The sequence below is a fragment of the Neomonachus schauinslandi genome, chromosome 3 (genome assembly GCF_002201575.2).
Source record: "Neomonachus schauinslandi chromosome 3, ASM220157v2, whole genome shotgun sequence".
Taxonomy (NCBI): Eukaryota; Metazoa; Chordata; class Mammalia; order Carnivora; family Phocidae; genus Neomonachus; species Neomonachus schauinslandi.
In genome coordinates, this window is record NC_058405.1 from 45,432,302 (window position 1) to 45,451,952 (window position 19,651).

The 19,651-nt window shown below is 38.0% G+C and overlaps 1 protein-coding gene across 4 annotated transcripts in view; it reads left to right on the forward strand.

Moving 5' to 3' along the window:
• DIAPH3 (diaphanous related formin 3) overlaps positions 1–19,651 on the forward strand; it is a 488,058-nt gene that overhangs the window by 354,929 nt on the left and 113,478 nt on the right. For all 4 annotated transcript variants that reach the window (XM_021697835.2, XM_021697836.2, XM_021697837.2 and 1 more), the window contains 2 exons: positions 2,500–2,595; positions 3,288–3,347. In XM_021697835.2, coding sequence (XP_021553510.2) covers positions 2,500–2,595; positions 3,288–3,347 — 156 coding nt within the window. The remainder of the gene's footprint in view (positions 1–2,499; positions 2,596–3,287; positions 3,348–19,651) is intronic.

The window sequence follows — 19,651 nt, forward strand, 5'->3', positions numbered from 1 at the left end:
ATGTCAGATTGGATTCTTTAGGTAAGGTGACATCTGCCAGATTTCTCCAAATGCTGTTCCCTGACAGCCTAATACCCAGTAGTTTCTGCACCCATTGATGATTCCTGCCTCAATCAATTCTTACTATGTGAATTGTAATATAGTAAATTGTGTATTTCCCCCATATCTTTGACACCTATTGGTTGGCATTCTTCTATAAAGAGCTTTCCCTTACCCCTTATTTATTTATTTATTTATTTATTTATTTATTAATTAATTAAAGATTTTATTTATTTATTTGAGACAGAGAGAATGAGAGAGAGAGAGAGCACATGAGAGGGGGGAGGGTCAGAGGGAGAAGCAGGCTCCCCGCCGAGCAGGGAGCCCGATGCGGGACTCGATCCAGGGACTCCGGGATCATGACCTGAGCCGAAGGCAGTCGCTCAACCAACTGAGCCACCCAGGCGCCCACCCCATATTTATTTTTAATTTTTTAGTATCAGTATGGATGCATAAGTGTTTTTTACTCCCAATGTGTAATAATCCATCCCTATTATTATTCATTTAGTGCTCAAATCCCCCTAAATTTGGCCAAGACTGTCCTTCAATCTAGCTCCCCTCTGCCCTTTTGACACATCCCTGCCTTCTGTGAGTACTTTCTAATCTTCTGGTACATCAATACATTCCTGGCTTTTTTCACACTTTCTTGGTCTCAGCCCCATAATCAGATATTTCTCTAAGTATTCTAGTTCACATTAGTAATGGTATTTAGAAACCAGGATCTGGAGACCGGCGTGCTCACTGCTGCCACAGTCATTACTTCTGGGTTATTTTGGAAAGCTAGGAAAAGTGTTTTGGTTTTTTGTTTTTTTTTAAAACCCTTGTAAATGAAATGCAACACTTTATGGTTCTTTCTCTCCTCCTATTCCATATTTGTATTTCCTTTCCAATAGCGAGTTTACCCGTCTGCTCAACCTTATAATACACACATAATGGTTTCAGATTCACTATGTCAATACCACTATCAACAGTAAACTTAATAACGAAAGTCCAAATTTTCTTTGTAGTTCTTTGGTTTTGTTTTTGTTTTTATTCCCTTAAAGTGTATGCCATTAATCTCGTGCTTGCTTTTTTAAAGTTGTAGATTTTTAAAATGTTGCCTTTTACTAATGAAATATATCCTCAACCTTGAATATCTGGCATTACTCACAGTTTTGGTTTTTTTTTTAAAGTTAAGTTTGAGTGTAAATTTTCAAAGATATTTAGTTACTAATTAAGGGGTCTGAAATTTTTAGTGTATTTTAATTAAAATAGCCTTCAAGCCACTTTAGAATTAAATTTATCTGTAAGTTAACCTTCAGATACTCTACCTGTCACCCACCTTTTTTTTTTAATTACACCTACAAAGTTTAGTACTTTTCTAAAAATATGAGATAGAACCAGATGGAAAGAGGCCGATACATATTTATATTTATATATCTGTTTATAAACTGTAAATGAGTTTGCTATCTGTACTTTACTGCATTCATTTGTCATCTGTTCCCAATCAAGGGATTGCGTCTCAATAAAAAGAAATAAAAAATCCAGAGGAAGTAGTTTTCTATTACTTTAGATGTAACTATGACAGCCATACAATTTCATAGAGAATCCTACAAATAACCTCTTTCTGAGGGACAAAAAAGTGTATTTCCTTGAATTTGGGCTTGGGCCAGTAGTTTGAAGCTCCCCCCCCTTTGAATAATATTTAGCATTGACAACTATAAATAACTATGAATATTACAAGATAATCTGTTCTTTGGAGAAAGGATTGGCTCTATACCACAGCCTCCACTAAATATATACAGAATATCAATTTAAACTAATCATAATGGGATGAAAAATACTTTAGGTACTTGAGAGCCTCTTTTGGTTTATTTTTTCATTACAGAAGACAAACTTTTCATACATTCTATGAAAGTTTGTAGTGATTGTTCTGTGTCACCAAAATCAGGGGACGATTATCTTCTGATATGAAAGATCAGTTGTTGGGAGCATGTTCACAATAGTTAACCTGGAAATAAAATTTTGTGCAAAAAGTTTAGGCAGCAGAGTCTCAGTAACAGCAACGAAAACATTCTCCCACACCTGGTCGATTTTAGAATAGCAGCTGATGCTTTGAAAATAACCCATTTCTACAAGGGAAATGTGATTTATGATAACCTGGGACACAGATATGACTAGAACCGCATTCTATTTAAAGTTATTGGGCCACCAGACTATAAAAGCAGTCCTGTGAAGTGAATCAATGGAAGCTGGTCCTCTTTAGTGGACAGTAACACAGGCACTAATGAGCCCGATTTCATTAAAAGATATTTGATTTATGAGAGAGTTAAAGTCCTATCCTATTTTGAAATTGCTGGCTTAGTCCTGGCATCTGATCTTTCTTCCCCCTACCATCACCATCACCAGTTTCTGTGTATGCTTTGACATTGCTATGGTAACCCTGAGGGCTGATGGAATTCCCTGCATCTCTCTTCACAGAGGGTGATGAGACAGGAGTGATGGATAGTCTGCTGGAGGCTTTGCAGTCGGGGGCTGCCTTCCGCGACAGAAGAAAAAGGACACCAAAACCAAAAGGTGAACATTATAGTTGTTTCATGTTACTTTCTAGGGAACTATCACAAAGAACAACCGTTTTCTTTTTTCCTTTTAATTCTTTTCAAGTCATGTGTCAAGAATGTAGTGCTCTGGGCAACAACTCTTCAGAAGTTTCCTGAGTTTGCTTAATCCTTCCCTTGCCATGACAGATGTCAGAGAGAGAAGCATTCCAGCTGACCGATGTCAGCACATTAACAGACCAAAGCACTGAACCTAGAAAATCCTGATTACTGTGACAAGTCTCATCTAAAGAACCATATGCACCTTATCCCAGTGGAGTTTACAATAGCATAACTAAATGGGAAGTAAAAGTCATAGCATCATTGCTTCAAGTATTTCAGGGTATTGAAGCATTGCTTGGGTCGAGACATATTTAACCTTTGAAAAGAGTCTAACAGTTAACACTTTTTTTTTTTTTTAAGATTTTATTTATTTATTTGTCAGAGAGAGAGAGACAGAACACAAGCAGGGGGAGAGGCAGGCAGAGGGAGAAGCAGGGTCCCTGCCGAGCAAGGAGCCCGATGTGGGACTCGATCCCAGGACGCTGGGATCATGACCTGAGCTGAAGGCAGCCGCTTAACCAACTGAGCCACCCAGGCATCCCACTGTTAACACTTGTTGAGGTGAACAGACCTCTGTATTAATTTTGTCTCTCTCTCTTTTTTTAACAGATATTCGGCAAAGTCTCAGTCCCATGTCTCAGAGGCCTGTTCTGAAAGTTTGTAACCATGGTAATAAACCGTATTCATAAATTGCACATTCTTCTTATCTACTTTTATCCTGTTGATCTATTATTTTAATAGGCTGCTGTGAGGGTTCTCAAGTTTAGTTATAACTATAGGAGTAGAAATGTGTGGATGTACCTATTGCCCTGAGCTTGTATATTCATAATATTCCATGCTTATACTATTGCCTTGAGGTAGTATCTAAGGTTCTTCTTTCAGGTCTCAGATGAATTTTTAAAATTATTATTTTTCGAAATTATCTCAGACATTTTTGATCAGTGTTGCCCAATGTATCCTTTCAAAAACAGTTTGCTCTCAAAGTAATGTTTCACATAGTGGATTTGCTTTACATCAAGATACGACTTGAAATAGTGAATCTGTTAAACTATTTTACTCTACCATATTTGCCAGTGCAGTTTGAAATACTGTGACCAGCATTTTGGCAAAATCATTAACACAGATGAGTTTCATGTGCCCTTATCGTGGAAGGATATACTAGGATCACTAAAAAGGTGAGTTAACTGAGTTTCTGATGTTGATCTGAGAGTGACTGCTTCTAGAAATCTCTCACCAGCGCCCGCACGGCACCCTCCTCTCTTCAGGGTGCCAATTCATGCTGACCAAGTTCTATTTACGTTGGCTCCCTTTCTCTCACTGTTATGAATTATGGGGTTCTGCTTACCTTACATAGTCATAAGTAAATTTATCAGTTGTCATTGTCATTTATTCAGGATGAGATTGTCATCAAAGTTTGTGAGATTTATAAATGGAAAAATACTTGACAGATTTTCATTCAAGGGTAGTTTTGGATATGGAGGAGTTAAGTTCTGGAAGTGTTAATGTGTGGCTAACTACAGACATTTGTGTCAAATTTCTAGGGTAGCCAAAACAAACCACTATGAAGTGAATAAGAAAAAGAAGTGAATGTGGGTAATTAATCTTCATAGATGGGTAGATGTTTATTGCTCAAGGTAAAATGTTTAAATAGATCTTTCTAGTCTTTTCAACAGTATGTTTTTGTTATTGTTTAGCCTTTCCCTACTTTAACAGCAGAAAAGAGGAATGGTAGTATGTCACAGATACTCATTGTGGATAATTAAGTACTTCCTAACTTTGGGTTTATGATTTGGAGTCATTGTGACATAGTAAATAATGGCAAAAGGTTAGAGAATGGAGCTATCCTGGACCTAGAGATTATTTTGTTTTGTAGATGAATAAATGGAAATTCAGAGAAGCTGCAAACCCTCCCAAGAGTACAGAGCTAGTTAGTGACACAAATATAACCATAATGCAGTTCTGATTCCCATCACATTTCTTTTTTTTTTTTTTAAGATTTTATTAATTTATTTGAGAGAGAGAGAGAATGAGAGAGAGAGAGCATGAGGGGGGGAGGGTCAGAGGGAGAAGCAGACTCCCCGCCGAGCAGGGAGCCTGATGTGGGACTCGATCCCGGGACTCCAGGATCATGACCTGAGCCGAAGGCAGTCGCTTAACCAACTGAGCCACCCAGGTGCCCCACATTTCTTTTTTTTATTACACATGGGTACTTTGAATTATTTTTTATTAGTAACAAAATATATAAAATAATGCAGCCCCCATTGTGTGTCATTTAAGACCCACAGCCAACACGGTGATCATGAAATGATTATAATGGCATACATATGTCCATGCTATGCTTAATTTAGGTATTATGTAGAGGAAGATTATTTAAGATAATTTTGTGCGCTGGCCTTGGGGAACCCAGTCCTTTTCTGACTGTAATGTCAGTAAAGTGTCCAGTCTACAAAAGCACATCTATGATTACTTACAAATTGTGGTATTTTGGTCCGCTGCATAAAAGCAAATGAACCTTGCATTTCTGTCTTTACTCAGGTTGACATGTACTATCTGAAGTTATAAGGCTATTGTGATAATTAAACTAATAGGTTATACAGCAAGCCAAAAGAGATATAAAGGTCAAATTCTTTTCTAATATAAATGTAGTGGATTACAGTGTTTTTGACACTTATTTTCTATCAGTATTTCTGTTGTGTTTTCCTTTTATATTTCTAACCAAGTGGGGAAAAATTCAAATGACCAGTTAATCTTGAAGAACTCTGTATATAAAGATAGATTTATTAGATTAGATGTTCAAAAGTACACAATTTGTTTAAGGAAAATATTATCATTGAAACAAGGATCATGATTATTATTAGGAAAAGATGATATTTCAGAGTATTTTGTAATTTGCTATTTCTAAAAATTGCCTTTTGTTTTGAAAATGCTAACCCTACAACTCAACTGAACTATGTGAATGAAGTGTAACTTGAACCTATTTTACTTTTTAAGCTGCTTTGATGTACTTAAACTAATGTCTGACATTTTCTATATGCTTATAGTGGTTCATATTATCTCCTAACCTTTTTTTTTTTTGAAGACTTACAAGATTTTCTACAATTATTTTAAACTTATATTCTAAGTAAAATAATAATTTTAAGTATTAATAATAATCTAGTGTCTACTGAGTTATTTGGCTTACTAAATACCAAGCACCATGCAGAATTTTTATACATATCATCCTATTTCATCTTCCCAATAATCCTGTCAGATAGTCAATATTTTTATCTCCATTTCATTGTTGAAAATAACTAAAGATTAAACAGGTCTGGTAGTTTGCTTATGGTCCTGTGCCAAGTTTTGAACTTGAGCTGACTTCTGATTCCAAGTTCTTAATCTCTCCGCCATGTTGTACTCTGAATACACAGCTTGAATCAGCATCTATTCCTTTTCACATCCTTGTGCTATGAGCAATCTATGTATCTTTTTTTTTTTCCTCTTCTTGACATAAGGGTGACCTACTGAGATACATCCTCTCAGAGGTTTTCTAGCCTGTGGTGTATCTTATCTCTTGTTCCCAGATTTAACCACTAGATAGCACTCTTTTCCAAGAATATGTCATCTTCTGGAATTATGACCACTTTTTATTTCTTTTAATATACTCTGTATTAGGGACGCCTGGGTGGCTCGGTCAGTTAAGTATCTGCCTTCTGCTCAGGTCATGATCCCAGGGTCCTGGGATGAGTCCCGTGTCGGGCTCTTTGCTCAGCGGGGAGCCTGCTTCTCCCTCAACCTGCCTCTTGGGCTCACTTGCTCGCTCGCTCTGACAAATAAATAAAATCTTTAAAAAAAAAAATAAAAATAAAAAACTCTGTATTAAAACATCTATATTAATTTTAGCCAACCATGGAACATATAGATTGTATAGATTATAAGTACAGATTTAGATTATACCTGTAGATACAAATGTAGTTGCAAACATAGATTATCTTTTATTTCAGAATTAGAAGATCCTGGTAGAGTATCCTCAGACCTTGGAGCTAAAATGTCCGAGTATATATTTTGGCAAAAGATGACCTCAAGCGTTCTAACTGCTATGGGCTTCAGAAGCACAGAAATTATACATGTTCTGTAATCCAGCCCTTATGCTGTGCTCCAAACCTCTGCCAAAAATACTTTGGTTAAAACTATTGGTTGTTTTATCTTTTGCTTTGCCTTTTACAGCCTCAGCAGAAATTAAATGCCCAGTATTTTTCCTCCCTAAACCTTTATTCCTTCATTAATTTAGCCAAATTTATGAAGCACTTGCTAGGCACTTAAAATATAGAGATACTCCCTAAGTGTTCATCATCTAGTTGGGACAGAGGAGTAACAATTCCCATACATTTGGTTAATGCCAGGATAGAGGCAACACACACAGTTTTGGGAACACCTGCAGGTGTGGAAGACGAATCCAGACCTTATGAGGACAATCCAGACTTGACTTCTAGAAGGACCCTGAAATCCAGGCTGAGTTTTGAGGAGTGGGTAGAAGTGAGGCCAAAAGGCCAAGGGCAAGGGTGAGCCAAGGAAGAGCAACAGCATGTGTACACTTTCTCAGAGCATCTCCAGTGGACCCCGGTCTGTAAAACTGTATGTCCTAATAAGCCCAGTGGCTTTCCCATTTTGCAGTAGTCATTTCCTATAAAATATTCAGTGTCTGCCCCCTAGTCATGGGTCCCATCAAGGTGGGGACAAAGGGATCAAAGATACCTGATTCATATACTGCTGTAACCTCAGCACTTAGCTGCACTGGTGCCCAGCACATGGGTGTATAGTAAGAACGTGTTGAATGAACAGACATGGTTATGTTTAGGTTTGAATGGAACAATTAATGTACTATACCGAGCAAAATCAGGTCGCTGGATGTCACCCAAATAAGTGGGATTTAATATGCTAATTGCTAAAGTTCCAGCTGTGAACACTGTTAACCCCCTCTCATCTCCTCCCTAAAATGTTATCTGTCATCAGAAGGAGCTATTTGATCATCAGTGGTCTGTGCTTCAAAAGGTGTTATATCAAATAGGGAGGATGCGGTTCAATCTTGATTGGATTATTCACTCTTTAGAAGTGGAAGGTTGCTTATTAATTAGATTTCTTTCCCTTGCTTAATCAAGCAGAGTTTAACAACAGTAAATAAAACAAAGGAAAACTTCTGCTAATGAGTACAGGGCATTATCTTGTGTCTTTACTCAACATAGTGCATTCCAAATCTGAAGATTTTCTATACTCTGTGGAAAATAGTAAGATTTCCTTTTAAGTCAAGATAATCAAAGTATTTATTAATGTGTTTTTATAAAGATTGTACCATACTTAGGTGTTAGTGAATCAAATGGTCTGGTTAAAAATAAAGGACCACATAGGAAAGAAACATGGAGACCAAGAAATTGGACTGTTGAGGTTTTTAAGCAGGAAAATGACAGGTCTGAGCAGATTTTCTGGAACTGAAGTGACAAAGTAGGAAAGTGGAAAGAATCAAAAGGACTTCATAGCCACCCTAGATGTCGACATGGATTGGCCGCAAGGGATGGGGAGTGAATAAAAGAGCTTTTTAAAGTTTGAGGGAAGAAGCCAGGTCTAGAGCTGTGGGTTAAGAGACCCCCACAGAGAATTGCTAATGCTACTTAAGCTAATGAGTTCTCTAAAGGAAAATCTTTAAATCTAGAGGATAGCAAATCAAGGGCTACACCTCAGGAATGGACACAGGTGGGTAACGAAGTGAATGAACAAGAGGCAGAAGAAAGATGAAGAAATCAGGGAGAATGCAAGATAGTCGAGCCAACATTAAGAAGGTGGAAAGGAGACTTTCAAGGACTTGGTTTCCTCATTTTCTCTCTTTTGTTTGTTTGTTTGTTTCTACAACTCGGTGGTATACCACTGAGTGACTAGTGCTTTTTAGGATACCTTACTTCCTACGCTCTTCCAGGACATCTCTTCCTCTGCACACTATGTAGACGCTTATGTGTTCCCAACAAAGGTTTCGCAAATATGAACGGTGTAGCCACACCTTGTGGTACATCTGCCTGCAATTTGATTGCATCTTCATTAGAAGGTTCTCTTTTCATTAAATACTACAGTGGGTTTTTTTTTTTCTCAGTTAAATGGATATAGAGTAATCAGAAAGAATTCTATAAACTATACGCAATTAAAACCCCTAATGATAAAACTATTTAACTGTGACAAAATAAGATAAAACATAATCAAAATTTTAGGCAAACAAGTATTACACATTTTTAGTGAACATCCATAACCTAAACAAAATCTTGCTATATTATCTTTACACTAAATCAATTCTTAATAGCCTTAATTTGGATTTGATTATCTATTTTTACTCTTCCACTTATATATGGAGCTTTGAGAGATTTTTATAGAAATAAGATTGTATTGCCGCCAGGCACAGCTGCTCTGCTACTCTAAGATTTGAAGTCAGAATTAAATGTGAAGCTAGTTAGATATCTTTGAATTAGCATATTTCTCACAAAATAAGGGACGCAACACAAGACAGGCTTCCGTTGTTGATCTATCAAAACTTCACACATAACCACCCTGCTCTCCCTAATCCACTCAGTCTTGGGTCCTCTTTATTTCTTGACCTACCTTCCCCCAAACAACAAGAATTTGTCTTGAGGCAGAATTATGAAATTAGTAAGGTTTTCAATAGCGTCTACTGAACATTAGCTGCCTTAAGGCTTGTTTGAAAACAGTGAGGAAAACACCAAACCACTCCTTGCCTAGAAAACCTTATCTATCAAAGTGAATGTTGACAACTACCATTTTTATTTCTTTGAACTGTATACTAATTTAAAGTAGAAAAGAGCCTAGGGAATAATAAAGTAAGATTATATGATTTTGCCAAATGTCATTGGCTCACGTTCTTCAGAATTTTTTTTGTTCTCTTTCCGATGAACTTCTGCTGCTAAATACCTAAGAAAGAAAGAGAGCTATTAAAATACTAATTGTTTTTGACACCTTACACTGGAGCTTTCAAGCAGAATCAAATGCTACCTGTAGCTGTCAAAAAAGACTTAAATATTTTTTTTAAGGAGATTTTTCTAGGCCAGGAGTGTAAAACAGTTTGGGTGATTTCACATTTTATTCAAATCGCAGTCTCTCCTATTTACTATGTAGTCAAGCAAAAGGAAGAATGGACTCAGCAGGGCTCCTGCCTAGGCAAGGATGCCCGGTGGGCAGAAGGGAAAGGCCTTTCTAATTTATAGTCAAGGCAGGGACAACCTTCTGGCTTAGTCATTATCATATACGGTCTTAAGCACGAACAGGTTAAAAAAATCCTCAAGCACTAAGGACTTCAAGTTGTTTCAAAAGGACATTTATGCAAGAAATAGCAAACGCCTTTCATTTAATGAGCATCCACAAATGTGTGCTGAAGGCTGGAACTAAATTGAGCGAAAAGGGATAAAGGACTACTGCATAAGGAAAGTAATGTCCTTGACCTCCCTGAAATAGTTGCTGTGATTAATATGTCTTTTGTTCTGTTTGTGTGCCATAGTGGACTATAATTACATGATATTTCAAAATTTCTGGCCCACTCTAAATTTCTCCCTTTCCTCGTAGTACAGGCTTAGAAGGAGTCAGTGGATAGACTTTAGAAGCTCCTTGAACTCTGTCCTTTAGTTTTAGATTTTGTGTTTGGGCGTATTTTCTTTCCTGGCGACAGGATCTCTTGATTTAATCAAATTTCACCCCGCAACCCCCCAGAAAGATTAAAGAAGAATTATTGATTGTGTTGTTTGATTACTGGCTTGTGTATTGTTGATTACTTTACTTTTCTCTTTTTCCACATGTTATATTTTTACATGTACTTAAAGGGAAGCCACTTGTACTGTCACTTTGTCACTTGAGAACTAACGTTGCATTGACATAATCACAAATGTGGAAAACATGTCAAATGGTTGGCAGATCTACAGTCATAATGACAAATAAATTGTTTAAGATAAATGGTTATGATTCAATGAAATGGTGCTACTGGGAAGCTTCCCCCAGGATAAAAGGAGAAGGCATCATTTGTGCCTCGGATCCAGTCATTAGTCTTACTGGGTCTTCTGGGCAGGGTGGTGTGCAGGGCTCATCTGGGCTATGCAACTTGGAAGGAGCAGGCAAGGGAAAGAGGAGCCTGGGAAAAAGCAGTCAGCAAACCATAGGTTTTAGGAAGGCCAGGCAAAAAAGGATAGGGGAGCACCCGGACACAAATTGGCTTGAGAACACGAGTGCCATTATTCACCTCAGGAAGAGAAGTTTCAATGGAATAGTAGAAACTGAAGGCAGACAGCATTGGTTGGAGGGGTTTAGGCTCCTCTTTCTAAATGCCTTGAATGTGAAAGAAGAAAGAGAGGAGAAATAGCTTGAAATAGCTGGAACTAGAGCAAATCATGGTGTAACGAGTAGCTTGTGTTTCTTTGCCTTTTGTGTGGCATTGGCTTTACTGTCTTTGTATTCTGAAGCCACTGAGAGAAAGGAGCTCCTGGAGGGGAGGGGTGAATAGTGGGGCAGGGGTTAGAGCGAGGTTCTTGGGGGATGGCATCAGGGGAGCACAGGTGTGGGGAACCTGGTCAGTGAAAAGGAAGGATGTACAGAGAGAAGTGGATACAAATACTGCCTAAGGGGGAATCTGGAGGTCTCACCTGATGACATGTTTTCCTGGGAACTAAGATAAAAGGTGTCCTCCTGAAAGTCTGTGAGTGGAAAGAGAGACAAGCGTGATATGTGCATGTCCTACCTGAACTGTGAGAGGTAACTGCTCAGGGAGACAAAACCATATTTGCATCGATGGTCCAGCTGAACAGGGAGACTATGACTTATGTAATGATAGCAGTCTGTAAAGTCTAGGGAGAAGAAAAAGGGCCAGGTTGCTTCTCAGGCCCTGTGACAAAGGGCGGTTAGTTTCCCAATAACCTAAAGGTTCTGAAAGTTCCTCTCCAGATGTAAGCATAGTGCTCAGTGTGGCGGAAGGCAGTCTGAGCATGCTTCGAGCACCAGTCAAGCGGAGTCCTCCCATTTTTTAAGAGGAGAAGATATTTCATATTTTAAAATAGTGTGGTGGTTATTTAGGAAGGTAACGGAAACTCTGTTGGGACATCTTACATGATGTGTGTTTCAGCATTGTCGGGGTGCTGTGTTATGTATGAGGCAGGCATTCTAACGGGTGTGGAGAGCGGCAACCCTCACATAGCTGGTCTCCTTCCTGGCATGTGTCCACTATATTACATGTCTGAGATCCTTGCCTATGAAAACAACCCTTGGTGCTCACCTAGGTATTGCTAAGGTACCATTAGATTTATTTTTATATTTTATTTGTCCTCATCAAAGGTCAGTTTGGAATAGGCAGATACAGAAACCATTTTTCAAGACAGTTGTATTAAAAATGAATCTTTTTGCAAAGTGCCCGCCAGGCACATAGTAGTTACCTTAAAAAAGAGCAGTAGTGGGCGCCTGGGTGGCTCAGTTGGTTAAGCGACTGCCTTCAGCTCAGGTCATGATCCCGGGGTCCTGGGATCGAGTCCCGCATCGGGCTCCCTGCTCTGCGGGGAGCCTGCTTCTCCCTCTCCCACTCCCCCTGCTTGTGTTCCCTCTCTCGCTGTGTCTCTCTCTGTCAAATAAATAAATAAAATCTTTAAAAAAAAAAAAAAAAGAGCAGTAGTTGTTCTTATTCACTGACTATTTGTGAAAGCATAAAACTAGCCAGATTTTTGAATTTTGTTTATAGAAGGCTTAAATGATCTAGCCAAGCAGTCAGACCTTGAAAGACAGTGTGGAGTCAGGCTTGGGATTTAGAGACAGACAGGTGTTGGTTTGACTTCTTGACTTGTTAAAAGGGTGATGATAGCAGGTTATTTAACCTTTGAATGTCCTCTTCCTCCGTTGTAAAATAGAGGAATTACACGTTTCATAAACTATTAGGAAGATTTAGTAAAAATATGGGAAAGTACTACAGTACCTCAACTGGAATAGATGTTCAGTAACTTCAATGTCAGTTCCTCCTCATTCTTTCCCCTTCTCCACCTACCTTCTGTGATGCATTTGTCACTAGAAAGTTATTAGAAATTCGTGAGCAAAGTGACAGTAGTGTGCAGAATGGGTGTACTAATTAGAGATTGAGATTAATTTTCTTTCTATGAATAGTTCCTATATTGCACTTAAAGTGCATTAATTGGTATGAACTAGTTTAGAAGGGAAAAAAAAGGAAAAATTAAAAAACTATAGAGATTTTTAGTTTTAAAATAGGATAGTAAAGATGTTTTAACCCCCTTTTCCCCTTGGGAGTCACCACAGAGCCACTGAGAGAAAGAGTAATAAAAACCAATCTCCAGTCCTCTGAAACCAAGACATCTTTCACCTGGAACAACACATAATGACAATAGAGAAGAAAATGATGCAGGGAGAGAAAGCTGGAATCCAGGTGTATTCATTTCCAAGGCCATCACGACAAATTACCACGAAAGGGCGGGGGGCGCTTAAAGCAACAGAAAATTACTCTGTCACAAATCTGGAAGCTTGAAATCTGAAGGTGTTGGCAAGGTTGGTTCTTTCTGGAAGCTCTGGGGGAGAATCTGTCCTCTTTCTCCTCCATGCTTCAGGTGGTAGCCAGCAGCCCTTGATGTTCCTTGGCTTGCAGCTGGGTCACTCGAATCTCTGCCTCCGTGTTCACATGGCTTTCTCCCTTTCTGTCTCTGTGTCTTCACATGGCCTTCTTAGAAGGACATTAATCATTTTGTTAGAGCCACACTAATCAAGTTTGAGTTCATCTTAACTTGTTTACATCTGCAAAGATCACATTCACAGATGCCAGGTGTTAGGACTTCAACATAAATTTGGGGTGACACAATTCAACCCCCAACTATAGGGGGCCCCGATGAGAAACAGACTGATCTACTCCTCACAGCTCCTCATAAGGGTTCCGGAACCACAGACTGGGAGGAAGGAGGCATAGAGCTGAAAATGCAAGGATCTTAAGGGAGCAGTTCAGCCTCCAGCTAGGCACGGTGGCTCCAAATCCAGACTTGTAACCACTGTGCTGCGCTTACCCCGCCACCCCCCGCCCCAGCCTTTCCTCCACACCTCCAGGAGATGAAAAGTATGCTGTTTGGAAAAATTGTGCTAGAAGCTCTAGAATTAGAATACAAGCCAGAGCTGAGGTACTCCACCGAAAACAGGGATTACATGAACGTAGAGGAAGGTCTTTGGGAGAAAAGAGGAGAAATGATTGGCAAAATCCTCTTCTGACCCCGTCTCACCACCTAGTCTTTACTACATAGGAGCGAAGCTTATATTCTAACTAGATGTCTGAATATTCCTCTATAGATAATGAACAGTCCAGAGAAAAGGCCTTCAGATACTGGCATTTCGGCTCCCTTCCCTCAAAAAACACTAGCTTACTACAAGAACATCCCATGGAAAAACTCACTAGTTAACAAACCTATTCACTCATTCAAAGTGTTTGTTCTTAAATATTAATTTGAGCCAAGAATTCATCAGCTGACATTTGAGGAAAGCATTCAACTTGAAAAAAGAAGGGAAAAAAAAAAAGAAAAAAGAAACTCTTAGTAGACAGAGAAAATGTAGGTAATAGCATCATAAGTAATCTATATTAAATCATAATAATGTATATATCATCCTCTTCTTTTGATCATTGAAATATAAAAGATGTATCTATAAAAAAAGATTTAAAAACAAAAAGATCTTTCAGATATGAAAAATATAGTAGCAGAAAGAAAATAGTAACATATTTGGAGAAGCAAAAACTAGGGGAAGATCAGGAGAAAAATATAGAACTTAAGATAATCTGATCTGTTTGGCCATGTGTACAATTGAATTAGTGTATACAATTATAATTGTATAATTGTATATTTGTGTACAATGGTATTATAAAACTTTGGGGACAAGTATGGGAAGAGTGGTAGGTGCTAAGAAAAAAAAAAAAGAGGCAATTTTAACGCCGGGGGAAAATAGGGATATATAATCATAGTATACTACTTGAATTTGACATAGCCTTGTGTGCAATTTTACAGTCACAATAATATAAACTCTGTCGTAGCCAGACTCCAAGGTGGCCCCAATGATTACTGCCTCCTGGTGTTCGTATCCTTATGTAATCTGTACCACCTCCAGAAACATTTTCCAGAGTTAGTCTGTAACCAATTGAATACAGCAAAACTGATGGTATGTCACATCTGAGATTAGGTCATGAAAGATACTGTGGCTTCCATCTTGGTTGCTCTGTCTCCCTACCTCTCTCTTGGTTCTAGGAGAAGCCTTGTTGTGAGCAGCCCTTTTGAGACAACCAAGCTGTAAGGAAGTTAAGCTTTGGTCTATCATACTAGGAAATCAGTAAATAATGTCTAAAACTGATTAATCAAGAGATAGCAAGAGAAACATGAATAAGGCAGAGTCAGAGACAAGGAATTGCTGTTTTATTGGAGGCCTTTTGCATTTCTTTATAAAATAACCATTAACCTTAAAATTAAAATTAGAAATATTAAAGGTCTTAATGGGCAACAGGCAGGCAGTCGAGATAGGAAGACATCTCCAAGAGTAACTTAGTTTGTCCCCATTAAAATACAAGCAGAAGCCAAATCTCTTCTTTCATTCATTAGTTACCTAATATCCTTTTCTCCTAAAAGACGCTGACTGCAACTGTATTTTTCCTTTTTCCTTTTTCTTCTTCCAATACTGTGTATGAACCTAAAGGGAACTTCTGTCTGTCCTAGCTCTCAGCTTTTCATTTTTATGTGATCCAGAATTGAAAGTGCATTCCTAAAGAGTAATAGAGTATGATGAAAAGTCAGTAGTCTAGTGCCTCTAGCTCAAGATAATGAATGTGTCTCTCCACATAAAATGGACACTCTCCCCACCTTTGTGTGTGTGTTCTGGAGATAACATTGGCCAGCCATTTTGTAACGCATATCTGAATCTTCTTTCCCTTGTAATTCTTAATGTGAGAGAAAACAGTGATGGAAATGAGTAACATAGAAAATCAAGTACCACTCTAGTTTGTTTCTTAGAACAAAGGTAGCCTTCCAGTGCTGTGTAAGAACCTGAGGGCTAACCTGGACCCAGTGAATCTGTAGAAAGCAAGAGACTGGGATGAGATCAGTATTTTGAAACAGTAGCATTGATTATAGCCATCGGATCTTTGTAAATAAGTGTCTTCATACGTTACACTGGAACTAATTGTGCCTTGGAGGGAAATGGTGGTATGACTACCTGTTATGTAGTCTAGGTAAAAAGATAAATATTAAATATTTTTTACTTTAAAAGGGTCTATAAATTTATTGAAGAAAGCATTGACATGGATTAAGAAAGCTACGTGTCCCATTGATTCCCAAGTAAATTAGAAATTATTAGCATTAGCCATGATGTACATTATTGTGATGTGACAGCATTTGGCTTAAACAGTTTCACCATTTATTACCACTGATATTAGAATAAATGATAATGATCATTAAGTGCTATGTACATCATCATTTAACTAATCATGCTTGCAATCTCCTTCTATTAGTCAAACCTCCTTTGGTTAATTAGTCAGAAGAGCTGTCTAATCCCGATTTCTAGAGGAATAATGAAATAAGGGAATATTGAAATATAGTAGAAAAAAAAAAAGTGCATCACCATTTACATCATGTATCAATTTTATTTACTTTCACCTAGTCCATTATAACAGCCTCAAGGTTAAAAGATTCTGGCTTTTTTTTTTTTATTTGAAATATGATTAGGCCTGTTAAATTATATGCACATACTTTTCCCATTAAAACACTTATGCAGCAGAAAAGTGCTAATATGATATGCAAATAAAAACAAAATCCTCATTTACCAACATATCCATATTGAAAGATGAACCAATAAATACTGTTTAGATTTAGCATTAAAAATGTTAATAGCATCTTGTATTTTAGTCCTGACAAGCCAATAACTCAATCTCAAGAACTTCAAGGCTATAAATATAAGACACAACTAAGAAACTTATCATCAGTCCTCTTATTATTTCTTATTAATACCGTTAGCCCAAGGAGTTCTTAAGCTGATGTTTGGTAAACCATGCACTGGGCTTTATTTAATTCAAAGTGTATTTTATCACTGGGTTAAAAAAAAAAAAAAAAAAAAAGGCGTATTTTCCTATCTTTCCCTTAGTATTCCCCACGGCCCAAAGGAGAAGAAAAAAGAAAAAGGATCTTTTAAAATTCATTGTGATCTGCCATCCGGCAACTGCTTAAATCATGATGATGATGCGCCACGTTTGAATGTGCAGATACCAGTAAAGGAAGGACAGGGTGCGTGCAGAGATCTCCGAGACAGCCTCTCAGGGCGGAGGAAGGCGTGGCTGGGAGCTCCTGGGTCCTGTGCTACCATGGCAACCTGTGGCAGTGGCTTTGCCTCTACTAAGGCCCGGGTCTTCATCACTTCTTAGACACTGTTTGCTCCTCACTTGCTGGGAACTGGACGCGGCCTGTTACTCTCTGTCCTGTTAACCTCTTCGGTCACTGATCCCCATTCGCTTCTGTCCTCTAAACATAAAAAGACACGATCTGCTCAGAGTAAGAAATAAATATATTCATTCATGGAATGAGGTAAGGAAAGTTAGCAACTCTGGGTACTATGTTGTCGAAATATTTAATATTTCCTAAAAATGAACTCCATGTCTCCTCTGTATTTGTTTTAAAGTCAATAAAAGGGAGGCTTTTGAGAATAATTTTTTAAAATTATTCTTTGGTGATGAGTTATTATATCCTGCTGGGATGCCGTCCTCGTAGTGGTGTCTGGGCCCCTGCCCCCATGCCTGTCTGTGCTGAAAAGTGTAATTGATTTTTTTTCTCATTTTAGGCCCATATGGTTCATCACATGTTCCTCTTCTAAACAGATCTGCAGCCCTATCTACAATCTTTGTCATTTTGCTCTAAGATCTTCTTTAACCCTGTTACTATCCTCTTTCTACAAATACCAAACACTATTTCCACTTTGAAAATCAGGAACAAAGACTATAAATATACAAATTCATGCCTCAGCAAAACTCTCTCTGTTTTACTTAAGTACTCGGTGTGATGTAGAGATAGCATTGAACTGGGAGGTTTTGTTTTATTTTGTTTAAACTTTCTTTATACTCTTTTGCTTCTTCCCTCATTTTAAACTTTATATTGAAGAGTCACATAAATATAAGGAAGTACACAATTCCCAAGCGTGTGGCTTGATGAATGTTCATAAAGTGAACTTACCTATGTAACCAACACACAGATCAACAGATGATATTGTTAGAAACACAGGAGCCCCTCTTGCTCCTGTTCATAACCTCATATCCCACACATACCCTCATTGTGACAGCACCAACCCGTCTTGCTTTGTTCTTTTTAAAAACGGGATCATATGCTTTGTATCCACATTGTGTGAATTTGTAATTTGTTCATTCTTGTTATTTTGTACTCTGCTCTGAGTATACAGTATTTTTCCCCCTTTGTACTTAGATATTTATGTTATTTCTTGATTTTCGCTGATATAAATAGTCCTGCTAAGAACATTCTCATGCCTGTCTTTGGGCTCTGTCAGGTGTGTACCTGGGAGTGCAATTGCTCTTTCATTGGGTATACATATATTCAGCTCTAGGAGATACTGTACAACACCCTTCCAAAATGATTGTAGCAATTTATACTTCCATCAGCAGTGGGTGAGAGTTTCATTTCAACAACTCTGGTAGGGTATCTTATTGTGGTTTTGATTTGCATTTTTCTCCTGGGTAACTTGAGCACCTTTTCATATGCTTATTGGCTTTTTGGATATCCTGCTGTGTGAAGTGCCTCTTCATGGTTGTTGTTGGTCTGGTTTGGTTTGGTTTTTGCCTATTTTTCTAGTAGTTCACAGATATTTTTCATATTGAGAATAGATTTTGATACAACTTAGAATTCTATCCTAAAACTTAGGTCAGATGAAAGATTGTGTCATTTTATAGTTTTATAAATTTTATTGGTCCCTTAGATCTTCCAGTAAGAAGTGCTAGAATGACAGGTCTGCTCAGGATTCTACATAAAAGAGCAAGCAAGTTGTGGACGGCCGCCTGCTTATCCTCTTCTGTTAACTGCCTTTGGTCTATCTGTCCTTGTTGTCATGTGATAGCAGTCCAGTGCCTTTCTAGCTTCTCTGAACTGCTCACACTCCAAGAGCATTCTTCTAGAAAAGCTGACGGGGCCTCTCAACTGTTAAGTCTGATGTACACTCCGTCGTGTCTCAATATTTACTACTAATCAGGAAATACTGCTGGACTGTGGTGAACTGTTGTCATAGAATCTTGTCCTCAACTTATAGCTCACAAACACGAATGGGGTTTGAACTCTCCAGGTCACAAACTTAAAACACGTTTAGATTTAATTTATGATAAAATATGAGTGACTTCTCTATAGACTACTTTTAAATACATAGTCTATTACCACAGAAAAAATCCTTCATAGTTACCCCAAACACATGATTCTCCTGTTGATGAGTTTGGTTTAGAATTAAGTGACTAAATGTGTAAGTTTCCCTAGAAGATTACCCATTGATTTTTCTCAAAAAATTATGCGCTGTCTTCCAAGGCCAAATTTGCAACATATAGAGATAGTTTTACATCGAGAAAGAGTTAGTATGAAATGGAAGCTGTTCTTACTTTTTAAATGTTGACTCTATTCTTTGGAAGGGGGAAAAGATAGGTGCCTTGCTAAGTAAGTGTTCTAAAGTCCATCACTTACCAGGTTTCTTCCTTAGTAAAATGCGATACTAGACTAGTTATTATTCTTTTACAACTTATACGTCTCACTCTTTTTATTTAGACTATTTGATTAATAGTTATATCACAATCTATGGTCTATGTTGATTGCTACATTTGAACCAATTAAGCTGCCACCTGGGATCAAATATATTCACTGAAAGTAAGCACTGAGTCATTTAGAAATTAATTATTTGAGGGACGCATGGGTGGCTCA